General features: G+C 47.8%; 2 protein-coding genes across 13 annotated transcripts in view; one reads left to right on the forward strand and one right to left on the reverse strand.

Moving 5' to 3' along the window:
- The first annotated feature begins 8 nt into the window (after positions 1–8).
- Positions 9–8,778, forward strand: DYNC2I2 (dynein 2 intermediate chain 2). The gene is made up of 9 exons (XM_080562380.1): positions 9–680; positions 1,400–1,654; positions 2,379–2,488; positions 4,474–4,631; positions 5,157–5,266; positions 5,988–6,155; positions 6,556–6,788; positions 7,603–7,760; positions 8,356–8,778. The coding sequence occupies exons 1-9, from the start codon at positions 579–581 to the stop codon at positions 8,592–8,594; spliced, it is 1,533 nt and encodes a 510-aa protein (XP_080418506.1). The 5' UTR covers positions 9–578; the 3' UTR covers positions 8,595–8,778.
- The window catches only part of SPTAN1 (spectrin alpha, non-erythrocytic 1), a 51,056-nt gene continuing 40,601 nt past the window's right edge, over positions 8,769–19,223 (reverse strand). For 8 of the 12 annotated variants that reach the window (XM_080562361.1, XM_080562360.1, XM_080562357.1 and 5 more), the window contains 14 exons: positions 18,860–18,992; positions 18,500–18,598; positions 18,035–18,194; positions 17,694–17,770; positions 17,314–17,523; positions 16,753–17,049; positions 16,168–16,280; positions 15,289–15,306; positions 12,094–12,148; positions 11,356–11,552; positions 10,910–10,963; positions 10,276–10,422; positions 9,781–9,928; positions 8,769–9,088 (listed from right to left, as the gene is read on the reverse strand). In XM_080562361.1, the coding sequence (XP_080418487.1) occupies positions 8,963–9,088; positions 9,781–9,928; positions 10,276–10,422; positions 10,910–10,963; positions 11,356–11,552; positions 12,094–12,148; positions 15,289–15,306; positions 16,168–16,280; positions 16,753–17,049; positions 17,314–17,523; positions 17,694–17,770; positions 18,035–18,194; positions 18,500–18,598; positions 18,860–18,992 (1,834 nt within the window). In that variant the 3' untranslated portion in view covers positions 8,769–8,962. The other 4 variants (XM_080562362.1, XM_080562359.1, XM_080562358.1 and 1 more) reach the window with 2 other exon arrangements.

Consider the following 19,223-nt stretch of genomic DNA (forward strand, 5'->3'; position numbering starts at 1 on the left):
ACACCACGGACGCCAAGCAAGGCGGCGAACTTCAAATTTCGTTTAATAGGGAACGAGCCGGCCCCGGAGGGCTGCGGGGCCGAGGCCGGGCGGCAGCGGGGCGCTCATGGCGGCACCTCACGGGGGCCGCCTGCGGCCCTGGAGCAGCCCCGGGGGCGCGACCCGCGCGGTCCTGAGCGCTGCGGGGCTTCTGCGAACAGCAGAGATCTCCTCAGACACCGGGGCTCTCCTCCGCCATCACAGCTCTCCTAACGCACCGGCTCCCTCGCGACGCCCCCGCCCGCGCCATCTTAAGTCCTGGCATCCCCTGCCCGCACCGCCCCTCGTGTCTCCAGGGGCGCCCGCCGGCGCCCAACGTGGAAACGGCCGCACGGAATGAGAAATCCCTGCCCAAACATCACGGCGGGCCCGTCCCCAGCACACCCGCGGCTTTCCCCAAGAAGCCAGCCGAGGCGCCCGCAAACACCCAACCCGCTCCCCTCTCCGCCACGAGCCCTTGGCGCCCTTCCCCAACATGGCGCTGCCGGCCTCGCTTCCCGCCCGCCGTGACGTCATCCCTCAGCGCCTCTCTCGTCTCCATGGCAACGGCTGTGGGGGCCGCCATGTTGGCGGACGGGTCGGCGCCCGGCGCCGCGGTGCCGTCGCTGTGGAGAAGCGGCCGGAGCCTTCGCTGCGAGGCGGTGAGAGGCACCCGCCGGGCCCCGGGGCCTCCCCGGCCCCGCTCCGCGCCGCTGGAGGCCGAGAGCCGCCGGCGTGGCCACAGGCGGGCGGCCCTGGTGCTGACGGGGCAGCGGCGGCCCGCTCCTTCCCTGCCGGCCGGGCGCGCTGAGGGAGCCGCGGGGCCCCGGCGCCTCCCCTCCCTGCTCTCCCCTCTCCTCTCCTCTCCTCGCCCGGCCGTCAAGGCCCGGCACCGAGACCGGGGAGCTCCCTGAGGCTGCCGGGCCCGAGCTCGCTCCAGTTCGCTGCCTCTGCCCCTTGGCAGCTTTTTATTGTCAGGCCCTTTGTGCGAATTGGCCAAGAAACACGCGGGCGGCTGCCCCAAAGCCAGCCCGAGAGCCAGTAATTCTGCGCGTGGCATCGTGCTCATTTTCTGCTGTGGCCCGTGGAGGCTCGCTCCCGGTTTGGTTTCACTCATCCTCTGTGCTCCGTGCTGCAGAGCTCGCTGCCTGGAGTGAAGCAGCGCCCAGGCATCTCTGCGTTGTGTCAGGTCGTGTGAAGGTGACAAACGTGTCACCAGTACCCGGAGAATTACAAGGGCACCCTGCTTTTAACCGTGAACCTGAGATGTGCGAGCGTGCCCGAAAGTCTCTGTGCAGTGCTAGAAAAAGGAAGATGCTCTGAATGCTTTGTGTGGCGCTCTCTCTCTGTTTGATTTATAGTGTCTGTCTTCTCTTCCTAGAAAAGCTGCCAGACTGGGAAAATTTCAACAGCAGAAGCTGCGGTACAGTCGCAGACCAGTCAGGATGCCAGTGTACAAACAGATCAAAGTATAGATGTTGCCCAAGCCTTCCAGCAAGAAGTCCAAGTAGATTACACTAGCCTTCTACTGTTCCTTCAGAGAGTGGAGGATGTTGTTATCAAAGAGCTGAATAAAAACTGGACAAGCCGTGCCTTTGATGGCTTTGAAGTGAACTGGACAGATCAGAATGAAACAGTAAGTTGACGGCATGCAGAATCTTGTCATTACCCAAGGAGAGCTGGTTGCAGTGGCTCTGACTCATTTTGTTTCTTACTGCTGTGATTATTCTTGCCAGATTCTAATAACTAAAAAATACGTTGTTTTTTCCTGCAGCTTTCTCCCTTGCTTTTCACTTGCCCTTGCTTGGTAGAACTATCCCTGTTAGTGACTGTTGCAGAAGCTTTATGAGAAGGAAGCCTGCAGTTGGTGTGGGCTTATCTTCAGCTCCCAGTAGCCCCTTCAGAGTGTGCCAGACTGGTTATCTAAGAGCAGTTGAAATTAGTGATTTGGCAGCTCTTCCTATTTAGATTATATTTGTTTAGTGTACGGTGTTGAGGAGTGGGAGCAATTTGTATCCGTCAGTACACGTTGGTACAGTCATTTCCAAATCATTTCTGGTGAAGCTTAGTGAGGGCTGGAATCATACGGGGGGGCTCTCATAAATTCTAATGGTGCGTCCCTCCTGACTCGTCATGCAGACCCTGAAGCGTGCACTCTAAGGGAGGTAATTATGAAGGGATAGTTAATTTGGTAGGGTCACGTGCTTTTTTTCCCTTCTTTTTCACATATAATTGTATGCTACGTTGATAGACAGGAAGCCTACACTGTAGCCATATGACCATATCCACGGGCATGCACAGATCTCATTTCTCTCTGTTCAGAGATTATTGCTTCAGTGCTTGAATTTGATCTCTTCCAGGTGCTGTGTTTGCATACATTGTCATACCCCGAGGCTCAGGATCAACACCTGCAGGTTACCAGCGTCTCGTGGAATGCAACTGGATCCGTTCTTGCATGCTCGTATGGCCGGTGAGTATCTGACTGGATTCGAGAGCTTAACTGAGGTCACTGTGACATTTCGGGCTGACCTGAGATTTATATATGTTCTCTTCCCCTGCAGTAATCAAATAAACATACCTTGTTCATGTTAAAAAAACCACCCTTCATTCAAAGAAAACACATCTCAGGGCAGTCTTAAATTATGGCATTTATTTCTTCTACTTTTTTTCCATATAAAATGGATATGTATGCTTGTACTGATCTGTTTCTAGATAGATTCCGTTTGGAAGAGAAATGCAAACACACTTGCAAATGTAGGCGGGTGAGGTTTGAAGTACGTCCTTGTGTTTGCTGAAGATCATCTTGTTTTAGTGTGGTCTCTTAGCACCCCAGATGAACCTGCCACCCGTTCACGTGTGCGCCTGGTGCCATGAGCATGTGCTAACAAACATCTAAGAATCTCTGAAACGAGGGTTGGACAAAATGTTCATCTAATCTAGTGAACGTCTGTAACTGTCTTTTTTCTGTGCCTTACCGTTGCCCTTACTCAGTTTTCTTTCTACTGTTGTTTCCTTAGACTAAAAGCCCTGGCAAAAAGCGTATCCACAAGTGAATGGATCGGGAAAAGTAGAACAGGGCAAACCTGTGTGCTGCTTGCCCCTTCTGCTCTCCCAGCTACAGCTATTTCCAGATTAGAATGTGGTTTCTAGGTCTGTGGTTACCTTCAGTAGAACTCCCTGCCATGAACTTACACAGTCTTTCTGAATCTTTGAACTTCTAGCATCTACAACAGTCTTTTATAAGGAGTTTCAAGCTCAACTACACACTGTATGAGAAAAATTGCTCCTTTTATTTACTCATTATCTCTTCCAATAACAGAAATAAGATCAAGTAAAAGCAGAAGCCGGGTTCAGAACAATTACTTCCTGTCCTGGCCGCTCACTGTTCTGTAGATCTCTGTCCTCTGTATCAGCGCTGTGTAGCAAGATGTAACGTCGCGCTGGTCAACGTGCTAACGACAGGGCACAGGTACTGCATGAAGGCCCCGGTCAGCTCCCCAGGGAGCTCTTTACCGTTACCCTTGTGTGTCTGAACAGCTTCTCAGATGTGCCACCTCGAAGTACCTTCCTGGCAGAACCCTTTACCTTCAGAAAATGCATTGCATTACAGCTGTGATATTTGCTGGGATGTGGAGTGGTAAATATGCACGTGTCCTGGGACTTCTGCTTTGGGCAGATGGCTTGTGGCAGTCATTATTTGGGGTTGGTTCTGCTCGCTTATGTTTTGGTAAGCGTGCAGTGAATGAACCAGCTAGAGATAACAAAGAAAGCAGGGTGGCAGGTGTCTTTTAGTAGCCCAGAGAAGTAATGCGTGAGAGCCAGTTGTGGCCAAGAATTATTATGGGCATGAGACTGAAGAGAAATCTGTAGAGCTGGGGTGCGTGACGTGATTTGTGCAGGGTACTCACCACCATTTGGGGGTTGTGAAGAAGGATCTCTGTTCCCATGGAGGCACCCGGACTTCAAATCATGCTGCCTAGCTCAGGCCAAGCAGGACTCAGTAAGTCTTTTAGCCCCTGTCACTCCGCCAGGTAAGATAGTTCCTCACGGTGCGTTCTCAGACCCTGGGTCTTTGAGTGCTTGTTTAGAGGACGAGTGGCTTGCAAATCAGCCTGCCTGCATATCAGCAGCAATTTGGGCTCTCTGGATTTTCATTCCCAAGTATTCATAGGAACTTTCTGTACGTGCTCTTTAGTTGTTCCCACTATTTGAACGGCTAGTAGATCTTGGCACAGTGAATCAATGTGAGATTTCCTGGCAGGCACTTTGTTCAGTCAGTGCACTGAAATGCACCGTGTGTATACGAGCCTACAGAGACGTTGCATCACCTTGAGCTCAGTTTTCCTTCTACCTGCAAAGCAACAAGTGTATAAATGATCAGGACATATCAGAGCTCTGCTTGGACTAGGATTCGCCTCGTATCAGACAAGTAAGATGTAGCTTTCTCTTCTTTAGGTTGAATGATGGGGACTGGAGCACAGAAAAATCCTACGTTTGTACTTGGAATCTGGACAGAAGAGGGCTGGATCCGCAGCGCCCTGACCTAGTGGTGGATGTTCCCAGTTCTGTCCTGTGCCTGGCTTTCCATCCCTCCCAGCCTTCACTGATAGCTGGTAGGTTCGATCTTACGTGAAATACACCCTCGTTTTTTCAGCTTGGATCAGTTTTTTCCTCTTTCTCACCTCAGCCTAAGATTCCTGGTAACAGCAACAGTATTGCAGCTCCGCACCCGGAGGAACCAACGCTGACAAATGCACTTTGGCTTCTGAACTGGGAGTTGGAACTTACCGCATTTTTCAGTGACATCTGCCTTTATATCAGAGAGAGAGAGGCAAATTCAGCCCTAGCTGCGAGTAGGAGGCGTGTACTTACTTTGGTAGAGATGCATTCTCTTCCAGCAGAGCTGACTGTGCCCTCTATGGCTGCCTTTGAAGTTGTTGGGCCTGTTTCCACCAGAGCTTCATGGCTGCATCTGGCACACTTCGGGCTGAGGGCTGCAGTTCCCAGGACACTGGTCATGCTGGCAGTGAGAGAAGTTCCCCCAGTTCTGTTCTAGCAACAGAGCAAACTGCCCACGGCATTGCTCGTGTTGTGCACTATTAGATCTCACGTGTTTATTGGGATCTTTTTCCTCTCAGGTGGCCTCTTCAGCGGGGAGACGGTGGTGTGGGATACCAGCAGAAGAGACGACCCTTTGATCTGGAGGACAGGGCTGACTGATGACACTCACACCGATCCCATCTATCAGGTGAGAGAGAACACCCACAGTAGACTGGCTGGGGGAGGAGAGAGTTGGCACTGCTCTATTTTGTGCCTTCATTTCTTGTTCATCTTGTTGGTACTTCACCTGAAGCTCTCAGGCCACTACGTTCTGTTTTGGTTAACTTTTTTTCCGCTGCTCTAACAACTGAAATGGCAGTTGTTGAATCAGACACTGTCTCAGTAAAAAATAACTTCTTGTTGTTCAGGATAATTGAAGAGTAGGCCTGTTCCCATGCTTTACCTGTTCATTGGTACAAAGCCAACAGGAAAGTAGTAAAGTATCACTGCTCCTTAGCTGGAAGCTTAAAGTTGCACAGAGTCACAATTTGTCATGCAGTCTGGCTTCCTAGTGGTTCTTCTTTTCTGTCTTTCTGGGGTACCGTGACTCACAGCAGTCTGTGCATTTTCTCAGCTGAAAGTTGGGAAAATGCTTGTATTTATAGCTGAGTGGAAGTGCTCTAACTATTAAATCTCAAAAATAATGACAGGAGAAACAGGGAAACTGGAATTGAGCCCTGAACACCTAAGCTCATCTCTCTCCTAGCAGCTGTGTGCCAGCTCCCGGGGAAGCGGGTCTGGTACCGAGGTGACCGAGTGCCACCCAGCTCTGCTGCCAGGTTGTCTCGCAGGACAGGGGACTGCAGGCTGCTGAGGGTGGGCTTGGTTCTGTCAGTCCCCACCTGATGAGCTCCTAACGTTTGGAACAGGTGGACTGGTTACCTGATGCCAAGCACAGCAACCACGTCCGGCTGCTGAGCGTGTCGACGGACGGAAAGGTGCTCGTGTGGAGGGAGGAGCGCGAAGGGCGGCTAGCCTTGGCTGAAGGGTTTGCGCTGGTGGCTCAGCAGATCCCTCGTAGCGCTCAGCTGAAGAAGGTGAGTTCAGTGGTTCAGCAAGGCCTGGTCTGACAAAAGCACTTCAGCTCTAGAGCCCGGATGGCAGACCGCGCCTTTCACGTGAGAAGGGACAGGAAAAGCTCCCCCTTTGAACACACTAACCCTTGGTCCCATCTCCCTTCCCGTACTGAAAATCATTCCTTGGAGGACTGGCAACAGCTGAGGTTTTGCCATGGTCTAAAGTTGCTGGGATGGAGAAGAGACCTTGCTTGTAATAATAATTCACACAAATCCCATTGTGGGTGGGTGCTGCAAAGGTTGAAGGCTGAGCAGAGAACATCTCAGTTGGTCCCTGACAGGCTGGTTCACGCTGCTCTGCCTGCACCTGCGCAGCGTCACAGCCCCCAGCACTCACCACAGGTTTGCTTTTTTCCCCTAGCTCACGTGGGGAGAGGCGGCTGTGGGTGTGACCTCGCTCTCCTTTTCACACTTTGATCCCCGCGTGTTCATTGTTGGCGTGGAAGGCGGCTACTCGCTGAAGTGCTCCATGGCAGCAGAGACGCCGGCTCTCCGCCAGACGGGTTCCTCGGTCCCGCTCAGGGCGCCAGCAGAGCTCGCCTTCTCCCCCCACGCCGGGCCAGTGTACTCCGTGAGCTGCTCCCCCTTCCACAGGCAAGTGCTGTAATCAAACACTGGCGCTGCACCTTGGTACAGGTTACTGCCTGGCTCTAAATGTGCCTTTCCAGCTAACACTGAGGTTTTGCACGTGTACGCGTTCCAAACAAGGGGCACCTGGCACTGGGAACTTGAGAAAGTAACTTCCCCTTGCAGGATGACCAGTGTGCATTGGCTCTGGTGAAGCTGTGCACTCGGGGGTACGCTGCATGAGGTCAGAACAGGAGTAACACAAAACAGCATTTGCACTCAGGCCAGTGTAGAGCATTAGCACCTTCCTTAGATCATCCCATAATACTAAAGAGCAATTTGAAGTCGAGGGCCGCATCTCAACCAAGTAATTTACTTCATCAGGGCTGAAGTGCTCTGCCCGTTACGTGGCTTACTTGTAGCTGCCTGAATTTCACTGAGACGCTCACATCCCTGCCTGCTGTTTACCCACCCTGGGAGAGGCCCCGAGCCATCTTTCCATGAAACGCGCTGCCGGCCCAGGTCTGCGGTTACTTTGCAGGAGACAAACACGCCGCTAACAATGCCGGGCTCTATATCAGCAGTTCTCAGGCATCTCTGGCCCGCGACCCACCACGCTCAGTGGACAACATGAGCCCTCATTAAACTTAATTGCGAGCGCTAACAAAGCTGTGCTTCTACAGCCCACATCCCAGAGCACAGCTTGGAAAGCGCTGCCTTAGGAAACAGCCAGATAGTGGCAAAATAGGAATAGTGGCCAAGGTCACACCCCGCGAGGGAATTTTGTTCCGTACCTTTAGCAATAAAGCCTACCAAGTTGTTTCTGGCTCCGCCCACCCAGGAATCTCTTCCTGAGCTGCGGGACTGACGGACAAGTTCACCTGAACTCCATGCTGCAGACACAGCCCCTCCTTTCGCTTCAGTTATCCAAGAAGTACCTCTTCTGCGTACGCTGGTCTCCAGTTCGGCCGCTGGTCTTCGCAGCTGCTTCTGGGGAAGGCAAGTAACTCTGGGTGTCTAGTCTCAGACAGAAAATTTAGATTTTGTGCTGGGTATTAATTGATATGAGTCAGTTGTACTGGTCAGCATATCCCACAAGCGGAGAGCAACGACCATTGTTTGTACTGTGCAATTAGTACAATGGAGTCATTTCTAACTCTAGCAAGATGACTTCAGGAACAGTTCTTTTTTTGCTTTTGCTCATACCAGGTTGCTACAGCAGCTCCCAGGGTTGGAACATAGCTAAAACTGATCTCTGGTCTCCTTGTTTTGACATTTATTTTTAGAGCCAAGAGTAAACAACAACTAAACAGGAACTTTTTCCTTAGAAAATTGCCCCAATATTTTTGAGTTAAGGAATGGAGATTTCACAAGAGTTTAGCCAGCTGCTTTCAGGTCTCTGACAGCAGAGTAAATACGCACTGGCTTGCAGTGATGGCAGCTATTTGTCACAGCGTAGACACCATCAGAGAGAGGGAAGGGGGAACAGGTTAAAAAGAACATCTGTAAGTGTACCAGACTAAGCAGATAATATTCTGCTGTTAAGTACAAAGTCTGTTACCATGCAGCAGTAAGAAGTGTTTCTGTTTTACAGGAGATGTGCACCTGTTTGATTTTGCGAAGAGCTCCCAGAAGCCTGCTGTTTCCATAAAGCAGGCTGCGGCTGAATGCCCCGTGTACTGCTTGGAATTTAACATCAAGCAAACTCAGCTCTTGGCAGCAGGGGATGCTACCGGTACAGTCAGAGTCTGGCAGCTGAGTTCTGACTTTACCGAGCAGGGACCCAGGGAGGTGACTCATCTGGAGCAGCTGGCAAGCGAGGCCACAGACTGAAACACTGAAACAGCAGCGGAACCAGCTGCGGGGAGCTTGTGACTACTCTGACTCCACAAAAAGCTCCCATTCACCTGTTCCACAGCGTTGGCCTGCAAACCATGTAACTATGGTCACAGCTGGAGTTTCATCCACAACAGTTAAATTTGCATTTCACCATTAAACACGAGATGGTGTGGTTCGACCAGTAACTTTTATTGAAGCACACTGCAATGTTTGTTTTCCCTAAGAGTTTTAAGCTAAGCAGTTTAAGGTTACATCATAAAGAGACACTGATTATTGTAGAGCACAAAGAGAGAGACACATGCAGAGCTACAGTCAGCAAACGTGAGCATGTTCCTTGTAGCGTTTGGTACTAGTGTTCTGTATCAATTCACAAAGAGCGAACGTGTAAATTCTATGTAGTCGTAGGCAGAAGGAAGTTCTCTGCCTTTGCCATCCATGTAGGGCTTCATGTGAGAAATGCAGTAATCGGCTTGTTCCCGGGTCAGGTTCTGAAAGACAAAGACAGCGCTGAGGTGGAGACAGGCTCTGAGGCTGCCGCTGGGCCCAGACACGCGGCCCTCCCCCTTCCCGAGGGCACACAGCCTGGAGCAGAACTCCAAGAAGCTCCACAACTACACCCAGCATGGAAACGTTCCGTTTCTGTGCACACTGCTTGGTTAAAGGTTGGAAGGTCTGACCTGAGTCTTCCCCCCAAAGAGAAGGCAGAACAGGTAACTGATAGGAGGAAGAAGAGCAACTGCTTTATTTCTCTGCCAGCTGGTGGGATTCAGACAGGAAAAACTTCCCATCTCGGCAGGGCAGTGAGAGGAAGAGATCTCACACTCAGAATAGATGCTTAAGTTTCTCCTTTGAATCACTGTCTGGAGAAACATCTCCCTCTAGTCTCCCAAGTGATTAGAGGAAAGCACCCCGTGAATGCACTCCCTTCCCAGGCCTTTAGGGAGCTCCTGGTTTTACTGAACCCAAGTAGTTCTTGGGCAGTTAAAGCTTTTCTTCTTCCTCTGGAGAGCCAAGGAAGCAGAGGGGTAGGGTGGTTGTTCTGCATTTTGCAGGAGATACCATTGCAGGTTCAGAACTGATTCAGCTACAGTGACATGAACTTCCCATTAGCTGCTCTTTGTTAACCATCTATGAACAAAAAGCCCCCATCTGTTCCTAGGGGGCCACAACTGGTACGTACCTGGTAGAGCTCCTCCTTGGTCACGTAGGGCTTCCCTTCCGAGCTGAGGGCACGGAAAGCACTCTCGATCTCCTCGCTGGATTTCACATTTTCTGTCTCCCTGCTGATCATAAACGCCATATACTCCTGCAGCGAGACGTGTCCATCCCTGCCAGTGAAACAAAACAGTGCGTGAACGCTGCCGTCCGTTACTATCCAGAAGACTGCAGTTGCATGCCCTCCTGAGAGAGGGGCTTTAACTTCCTGGGAGCAGCAAAAGTTAACACAGGAGGCTACATCAACACCAGATCGTTTTTTAAGCCGAATGTCTTCTTCACAAATGTCAGTCTTACCTTCATGAATACTCTTACATGAATTACCGTGAAAACAACCATAGCATCTCCACAATAAATGAAAGCAAAGCTCTCGGCCTGTAAGAGACTTTGCAGCTAAACGCCACAGAAGATACTGATACCATAGCCTGCAGAAGAAACACAGAAGGTCCAATCCACGTACCTGTTGGGATCGACAGTGTCAAGAATAGACTCAAATTCGGGGTCTGGCTCTCCTTCCTCAACCATAGGCAGGTCGTAGCCAAGGGAGCGCAAGCAAGACTTAAACTCCTGGTGATTAAGTCGTCCAGATTTGTCCTTGTCAAAGTGCCTAAAAACACAAAACCAAAGCTCACGTTCTTAAGTGTCAAGTTGTCGAGTAAGTGATTGACAGCTACACGCTGGGCTGAAAACTAGGACATGATAACCAGCCCACCTTTCTGGACAAATGAGGTTGAATCAATAGACATTTCCTATCTAACATACATAAAAATGAAAGCACAAATTCTTCACTTTGCTTAAAAAGCATCAAAAAATGACTATATTCCCATCTGGAATTCACTGGCACTCCTGGTTCTTACACCGCCGTGCCCACAAGTGAGTGTGCCCAGGAAAGCCTCGTGTGGCTGCTCCCGGCCGGCAGCGGGTGTATCTGCATCTCCTGCCATCTGGCAGAGACGAGAGCAGCTCGGCACAAAACTGGGCAGACAATAAGTGAGCTGCAAACAGAGCAGTCAGAGAATCCTGTGAACAGGGGCCATCCACATGCCAGAAATATCTCACAAGCATTCCTCTGGCATGCGTTTCCTGCCACTCACTTGAACATCATGCTGAACTCCTTCAAGGCCTCCTCAGTGACTCCAGTCGTGTTTCTGCAAAGGAAGAAGCAAAGCTTGTGAACAGTTCCTGAGCTGCAGAGCTCTGCTGGGGTCCCAAACCAGTCAGCTGCATCAAAAGCTGAGGACACGTGAGCAGACAAAACATTACATCGTCACAGCCCAACAGAATAAATCAGCTCCTGCAAGACATCATTGCTAACGGCCAACAGGAACCATTTCAAAGACTGCTAACTTCATCCCGCTGAAAGAGCCGGGAGGCGGTGGAGATTGACAAGCAGCTCTCTAGGCTGCCACACACGAGTCAGAACACAGCAGAGGCTCAGCACTGTCACGCAAGGCTCATTTCCAGACACACAGATGTGTCTCCTCGTTTATCCCCCACCCAGGCTAGGCACACTTCACGCTGCACGCGGGGTAGGGAGTACCGAGCTTGGATCTGCTGTTCCAGGTTGTGCTGCATTCTCATCCCCAGCTGGTCAAGCTGGTCCCACTGCTGCGCCAGCCCCACGGTGCTGTGCTCCGTGTACTTGTTGTCCAAGATAAGTGCCTCTTCCATGGCAGCTCCAAGGTCCTCAATCTTCTTCAGCTGGCTCCTCATAGCTCGGATCTCCTGGTGCTTGCGCTGCAAGGAGGGAGTAGGAGGAGGAAATCAAAGAGTGCAAAAAAAAAAAACACCTTAAAATGAACATGCGTAGAACATGGGCTGGCAGGGGAGGAAGGTTTATATTCTGTCTGCTGGTATAATATATATATACATATATACACACACACGCACACATATACTGGGATTTGTAAATAGTATTCAGAATAACCTCTTTGTGCATGTTGTTGGAAACCAACAGGGCTTGCAAGCCAGCTCTTGAGACAGAAAGAATAAACTCTTATTAGAAAACATGCTCAAAATATTGTATCCTCTTTGCCCTACCCCAGCCATTTAGAAAAAAAGATCAAAAAAGAAACCTTTACCAGAGTGCTGTTTAATGGCTTGGGATGTAAGCAGACATCAGATATGTAAATAGGTAATCCCAAAGCTTTCTTCAGTATTCAAAATGTATAAAATCAATAAGATTTTACTATATAATGGCACACATTTTCATTCCCACCCGGTGCTCCCAAGTTACCACTCAGGAGAGGTGTTTTAGAAATCGGTGAGCATCGCTTACTTTAGTAGCTTCCAGCTGCGATTCCAGTGTTCCCGACTCCTCCACCATACAAGACCTAAACACAGAATCACAGTGAGAGCACGCACCTCTCCCGTAAAAAATGGCAGGTGGGGCTTGAAATTAACAGTCCTTCCTTAAAATTAAAAATCCTTACAGCAGTATTATTCTCCTGTAAATATTTAAACACCGGTTTTGTGTTTTGTTTACTCTGACTCATCCTCTTTCAGACAGACACATGTACATCTTGTTTGATTCTTATTTCTTTATATAGTTAATTTCTAGCCCCATTTGAAAGGCAACACGATCAGCAGCCACACTTCATGCCAGATCCAAAGCACCCACTTTACTGGACCTAATGAAATTAGAAACTCGGTGCAGTCCCACCCCACTCCACCGTGCCCAGCACACACACACACGAACTACAGGTGATTCACCGGGGACAGGCTGTATTAGCCAGCAAGATACAGGAGCTCTACAGAGGTGTGTTACATGGGGAGAAAATGGGGAAAAAGACCTTGAAAACTATTGGCTTGGTTTAAAAGTAGTCTTAATACAGCATAATCACTGCAGAAAACGATAGGTCTCCCCTAGGCAGCAGTGGTTGATGGAAAGTTGCCTTTCCTGCCCACCTCTCCCATCCTGCACCCAGGGAAACTGAGGCAGGGCCACTCCTCTCAGCCCAGTTCCACGCTGAGCGCAGCAGCCCCCTGCCCTAGCACACACTGTGGTGATGGGCTCCAAGATCTGCTTCACGTGGACTAGCTACGGAAAGTCTCGGGATGTTGCTTCTTTCCCCCCGAATCCTACATAACCTTTAAGCAGCAGTGTTCAGGAACCTCTGCCCTTCCAGCGGGTACAGCGAGAGCTCTTACTGAATGACCTGTGCTTGGACAGCCAGGCTGGGCGCCGTGCTTTTGGCTCTGCCATGTCTAAGATCCTGTCCCTATAACCAGGTTCCCACTGAGATCTATCCTACGTGCTTTCGAGCTTCTTGAGGAGGGGATTTCAAGTGCTGAATCACTCTGCAGCAATGAAAATGCACCAAACACCCGGGTGTCTCTCACCACAGGGTAAAGGCTCAGATTCAATGCGTGCCTAAGGAGACGAAGCGCGCGCCCAGAGCCCTGAGCAAGAAGCAGGGAACCAACCGTGGAAAGGAAAGAGTCAACAGGGAAACAAACCTCCAAGCATCTCTAAGCTGTGAAAGTTAGTTGGAAGGAAAGCGAGCCTTGGAATTAAAGAGTGCATTTGAAAACCAAAGTGAGGTAAGAAAATAAAGAGGAAAAAACCTTCCAGATAGATCATCCCCAACTTCATACTGATAGACACGAATGACACGACGATATGCTATGCTAGTCAAAGAAAAGAAACCAAGTAAATTCCAAAAAGGAAGAAGAAAGAACAGAGGAAAGAACACACCCAAACACGGCCACTGCAGTGGAGCCACACTCCAAGCTAGCACCACCTTGCAGCAAACGTAAGCCATTGCTTAGTGAAATAATTCAAACGCGGGTCGCACACACACAACTCGGTTATTTTTGGGTAAATCGCACAAAAGGGAGGGTCACTAAAAAAGAACTGAAGTTTTGCAGTTAATTCACCTACTGATTCTGTAAAGGCATTTTTCTTTCTAAACTCATCTTTCTCCCTCACTGCAGGAAGCCTCCTCCAGGCAGCACCGGGCACGCAGAAGCCGCTAGGGAGCACTGAAAAGCCAGGTGCACGCAGGGCAGCTGCTACCTTGAAACTTCTCTGAAGCTCAGCTTTCCCTCTCGCCAAGGCATTCTCAGTGCAGCCAATGCCTCTTTGAGCTAAGTCTGCATTTTTAATCTATTCACGCAGAATTAAGGACAAACTCTGCCTTGCGTATCAGCAGCCTTCTGGTAATTTGTTCAACAAAAGAGCTTGGCATGGTGATCTCGAACTCTGACCCCACGTCTTTTAGTAAATGGCCCTTTCTGTTAGCTCGTTCTTGGATACCAGAACTAATTTACAACACTACTTCACAAAGGAGCAGAGAATTCAGCATCCGTTCCAGGAAAATCTGCTTGGTTCCATTAAACTGTACAACAAAAATGGGGCAAATTATTTTTATCTGGCAGGAACAGCAGAACACAAGACACTGTGGTCATTACAGAGCACATAAGAAGCACAGTTATCTGCGAAGAATTCCACCCTTTTATTATGAAAAGCCTTCTATCTTCATGAGAAAGGTCCCTGCCTCCTCTCTAGCACATTACACAGGGCAGACGCCCAGGCTTCTGCACCAGGCCCGTACAGTATTTGTTAACATTTCACATTATGCCTTGTTAAAAAGCTTCTATCACGTTGCAGATTTTTAATACTGAAGAAATGTAAGTGGACAGACATGCTCTCAGAGGTTTTGGCAGTCTGAAGACATTTAAAAATTTTATTGTTTCCTTTCCACTACTTGACAAACCACCAACATGCATCCTCAGCAGGAATTATTCCCGTGGACACAAGTGGACATCAAACTGCAGGCATCCAACTGCCTGCAAAGCCAGGCAACGTTTGTGGGTTCGTGTTGGAAGGTTTTGTTTCTTCTATCAAGAACATGATCTCTGTGGGGTAAGCACCTATTCTGAGTATGGTTCAGCAGCAGATTAAAAATAGGCAGCTCATTTTTGCATACTACAGAGTTTTAAGATAGGTAACTTCAGCATAGCCTCTTCATAGGAACCTTTCTTCCTCCTTTCAAAACAAATGGTCAATACTTTGGAGCTTTAATTGTTCTGAGAACAGTTATAATGGAAAGGTCTATTCCATTAAACCAGTCTCTGAATGCTGGAAAACTAGCTTCGTCAGCTGTTTTCCAAAAGCATACGAACGTACTTATTCTATGTTCTCCCATATCTCATCAAATTAAGAGCCTTTTCTTGGGCAAGCTCTCAGAGAAAGGAAGAGCAAAAGTTAGGACTTCCACGGTACGCCAGTGGCTTCCCATTAATAACTTCCTCTGCTTTTGACTAGGAAATAATTATGTTTCTGTTGGTTTGTACTTAGTCCACTCCAGAATCATGTTTCCTGTGTCTGTGCACCTCAGCTCCAGATTGCTCTTTTCAAATAAAAGGGGTTTCAGTGCAGCTCTCACAAGCAATATCATGACAGAAGAACACACACAGATAGAGCAGAACACGTCACCAAATTTGTAAAGATATAAAATTCAATACTAACCCATCTAGCAGGTAAGTCCTGTAGAATGTGAAGATCCAGACATCAGGCAGCAGGACAGAGACAAGACAGTAAGAGAGGGACAGCGATTTGGGTGGGAAGCAAACATCAAAAAGTTAAAAATCATATTTAAATTTCGGTATTTCATGAAGACACATACAGAACTATTTGTAAACACACAGAGACAGAGAATCACAGGATTACACGAAAACAAAACTCACCTCTTCTGAACCACAACCCCTGTGTGTCAGAATTGGCTAACAGCACTCTGAGCACGGTTACCTCAGTTTTCTAGAAACACGCTCTTCAGTTCACTGCAATTCTCGACCTTGAGATTTCTTTTTTAATTTCTAAAGCAGCTGTTAAATCTGTACTCCCTCTTCCCCAGGCACGGATATTATTAGACAGCACCCCAAAAAGCTGTTTACAATGTAGTCTTCAGTTTTTTTCCACAGTTGCTTTCTCTACTGAAGTTCTAATGAGATTTCTAATATACTAGTGAACACAAAAAGGCATTAACAGAAAGGCCATGAGCACTTCATACAGCCCGCTTCTAGCTGTTTGTTCCTTGCCCCTGCCAGTTGCAAGGCAGACTAGTTCAGGAGTAACTGGAGGACAGACAAGTCCTGGATAACTGGAATCACTACAGAAAAACGAATACAGAAGCAGAAACATTTTTATAGTCTGGCGTTTCAGGGCTTTCCTCTCCCCTGTGGCAAATGGGGCCTTCCTCAGATCCTAACTGCAGGAAATGAACAAGAGACCATCAGCTGTTTTTCAGCAGGAGGCATTACAACTTAGACTGGCCAAGGAGATATTGGATGGATACAATTATTAGCTGTGGAATTCTCTAAGGGTTGCTCCCGGGAAGACAAACTATACCTGGTCTCCTGAATCCACTGATGGAAGGCATTAGCATGCTGAGCAAACTCCTGGCGCAACTTGTCATTCTCTTCCTGCCTTCGCTGTTCCTTCTGCAACTCCAATTCACGTTCCTGAGAAAGGAACAAAAATTATTTCAAAAGGGGAATACGTGACTGGCTTCATTGTGCATCAGAGCAAAACCAGCACTGCATACCGGTGCAATTCTGGAGGTAAAAACAAGACTGAGGGCTCAAAGAGTGTCCTGGATATCTAACCAAAATTGCTTAAGATCACAACACAGAACACTCCTATCGAAGTCCTGAGAAACAGAACTGAAGCAGCAGTTACTTTACCATATAGCATGGATGTTAAACTTACCTACTCTACAGTTAAGAAGTGAGGGATATGAGTCTTTTTAAAGACTGCAGGTGGAAGACCATTGAAAACAACTGAAAAATTAGCTAGTGGATATTTTTCTTTGCTCCCAAACTTTGAGGTATTTTCACTTGTAGTATAGTGACAAACTCTTGTACTGTTTATCTTTGGGGACAACTTCCAGGGAGGACTTTAAAGGTCACAAGCTATGAAGAGATCAAGACTTGCCTTGATAATTTTCTGCAGATTCCTCCAAGTTTCTTCAAGAGCCTCCATAGTAAACCAAGTGTAGGGGTTGGAGGCTACACGGAAGCTCTTGATCTGGCGGTCAAGCTCTGCCAGCTGGTTGAAGTCAGCTTGGGCAGAACTGAGCGAAGAACGGAAAGCATCATGAGCTTCTCGCAGTGCTTTGATTTCTTCCAGCGAGTTACAGCGCACAGGATCCGTCAGGTCCTCTTCAGCATTCTCAAACCAGCTGTTGAAGGCAGATGCCTTCTTTGCAAAAGTCAGGAACAGATCCTCAACCTTGAAAAGAGGAAATAATCCAGTTGGTCAGTTCAGTTACGCAGCAAGGCAAACACTGTATATGAGGTGATCTGGAATTAACAAGCCTAAGTGGTAGTTTGCCTTTATTGCTTATTTCTTGCAAGTGTCTTAAAAAATTCTTAAGGAAGTTTCCATAAATATTGTCTCCAAATAGAAAAGCTACATAAGTTGCAAGTGTTGTTTGTTTGTTTTCCTCCAAAGAGAACAATTCCATTTTTGTAGCCTCGTGGTTTGGCTACTCACCTTTCTGAAATGCTCCTGAGCCTCCAAGAGTTTCTTTTTCCTGGCTGCAGAATTGGCAAGTAGCTGGTTCCAGCGTTTCATCAAGGAAGCATGCCGAGCCTCGATGGCCTTTGATTGGATGTGTTTGGCTGCTAGCAGCTGGTCTTTCAGAGCAGTGATGTTTGCAATTCCCTCCTGCTGGAAAGCCTGAAGTCCAGCATCAAAAGTTTCCTGAAACATTAAAAAAGAACAACATATTTTACACTGAAATATATGCAATGTATCCTATGAAAGATATAGGAATGAATAAATAAAAATAGAAATATAAATATCATTTATTGCAGAAGCGTTCACCTCCTCTCTCCATCCCTTTACAGGGTAGAAGCAGCATTAGCACTAACCTGCTTGGTGAGTAGCGTCTGCACAGAAGAGAGGTCACGTCCATAATCATCTGTCTTCAGACTGTTTTCCTTCTCACCTTGAAAATGAAGCAAATTCATTAAAAATGTAAACATCTCTATCTCAAATGTTCCTTCCATTCCAAACTGGGGGAAGGCCCTCTGGGCTAACAGAACAATTACCTCCGAAGCATCTACCAGCACTGCTAATCAGCACTGCTGATTGCTTCGGGTGTAGGTCTGCTCATTACAGCACCATATGAGAAGCTATTTGAAGCCTTTTGAACTGAAGGAGCATTTCAGTTTCTTTGTGACAGTGTACGGTGCCCCAACGCAGAACCTACCTATCCACGACTCCACTACATCTGCTTTCCAGTTGAACTGGAGGAAGGCAGAGTTCTCATCCAGTTTGGCTTTCCTCTGAGCTGCTGCTTTCTCCAGATCTGACACCTTTCCTTTGAGGCCCTTCATCTTGGCAGTAATGTTCTCCACATGGTGATTGTTCTACATGACAGGAGGGGAAAAAAATAAATTAAATATGATCTTAAGGTCTTCCAAGGCATCCAGAAAGCTTGTAACAGAGCAAGGACTTCAATCGAAAGACTTTGTTCTCAATGTACAGCACTGCCTAAGAAACAGTGCTGTAAGAGGTTAACATCAATAGCTTATTCAGCTGCAAAAAATGAGTAAGAGCCCTTTTCAAAGAGTTGACAAATCAGTCTTAAGAGCAAAGTAAGTCTATTTTGACATGAAAATGTTCTGGGCAGCCTTTGAAGTTTGTTTTTTTTTTTACCAGTCTATTTTCTCACCTTTTTAATGAGATCCTCTCCGTTAGCACAAACATCATTCACTCTGTCTTTGTGGACAGTAAAATCAGTCTCAAATGCTTCATGCTTTTTCAGCAAGCCCTGCAAATATGACACACAACCACTTTTTAAAATATTTTCTCACTACTTATGAAAGAAAGTCATTTCTAAAGAAAACACCATAGTTGGAATGTTTTTCTAAAACAAATTCATGGTGTTTTTTAATTACTTTATTACAACATAGGCCTTTAAAAATGAACCAACATAGAAATCTCTGTTTTGGAAAGACAGTTAAAGGTTCATTAAGCTCTCATCAATGATAATGCAATGAAGATAGGAAAGAGCTGACAAATTTCTCCATACCTGGATAGCTGCAAGTGTGTCCCCGTAATCCTCACTGGCTACCAGTGTCATTTTCTCATTGATCCATGCTTCTTCTTCCTCAACATTTGCTACAAACTGTTGGTATTCCAGAGACTCCTCTAGACGCTGCCCCCTGTATGGGTAAAGAAAGGTAAAATTAGCTGCAGTGTTGCTCTAGAGCAACTTATAGCAGCAGAAAACCTAGGAATGTACAGAGACAGAACCCTAGCATACAATCATTCATACTTGTCTTCTCCAGCAGCGGACGTGATATCTGCAACTCTGTAAATTCACAAGGCCACAAAGCCTGCAGCCGTTAAAGGACTGCAATGAATCATTTTCTCCCGATAGCTTCCATTCAGAA

The sequence above is a fragment of the Anser brachyrhynchus genome, assembly GCF_964034855.1.
Source record: "Anser brachyrhynchus genome assembly, chromosome: 19".
Classification (NCBI taxonomy): domain Eukaryota; kingdom Metazoa; phylum Chordata; class Aves; order Anseriformes; family Anatidae; genus Anser; species Anser brachyrhynchus.

What these genes read in the sequence shown, in the direction of transcription:
- DYNC2I2 (XM_080562380.1), top strand. Translation starts at nt 579, where the DNA reads ATGGCAACGGCTGTGGGGGCCGCCATGTTGGCGGACGGGTCGGCGCCC. An exon ending in CTTGCATGCTCGTATGGCCG is followed by an intron (nt 2,489 to 4,473) that starts GTGAGTATCTGA and finishes TCTCTTCTTTAG; the next exon opens with GTTGAATGATGGGGACTGGA. An exon ending in GTAGCGCTCAGCTGAAGAAG is followed by an intron (nt 6,156 to 6,555) that starts GTGAGTTCAGTG and finishes TTTTTCCCCTAG; the next exon opens with CTCACGTGGGGAGAGGCGGC.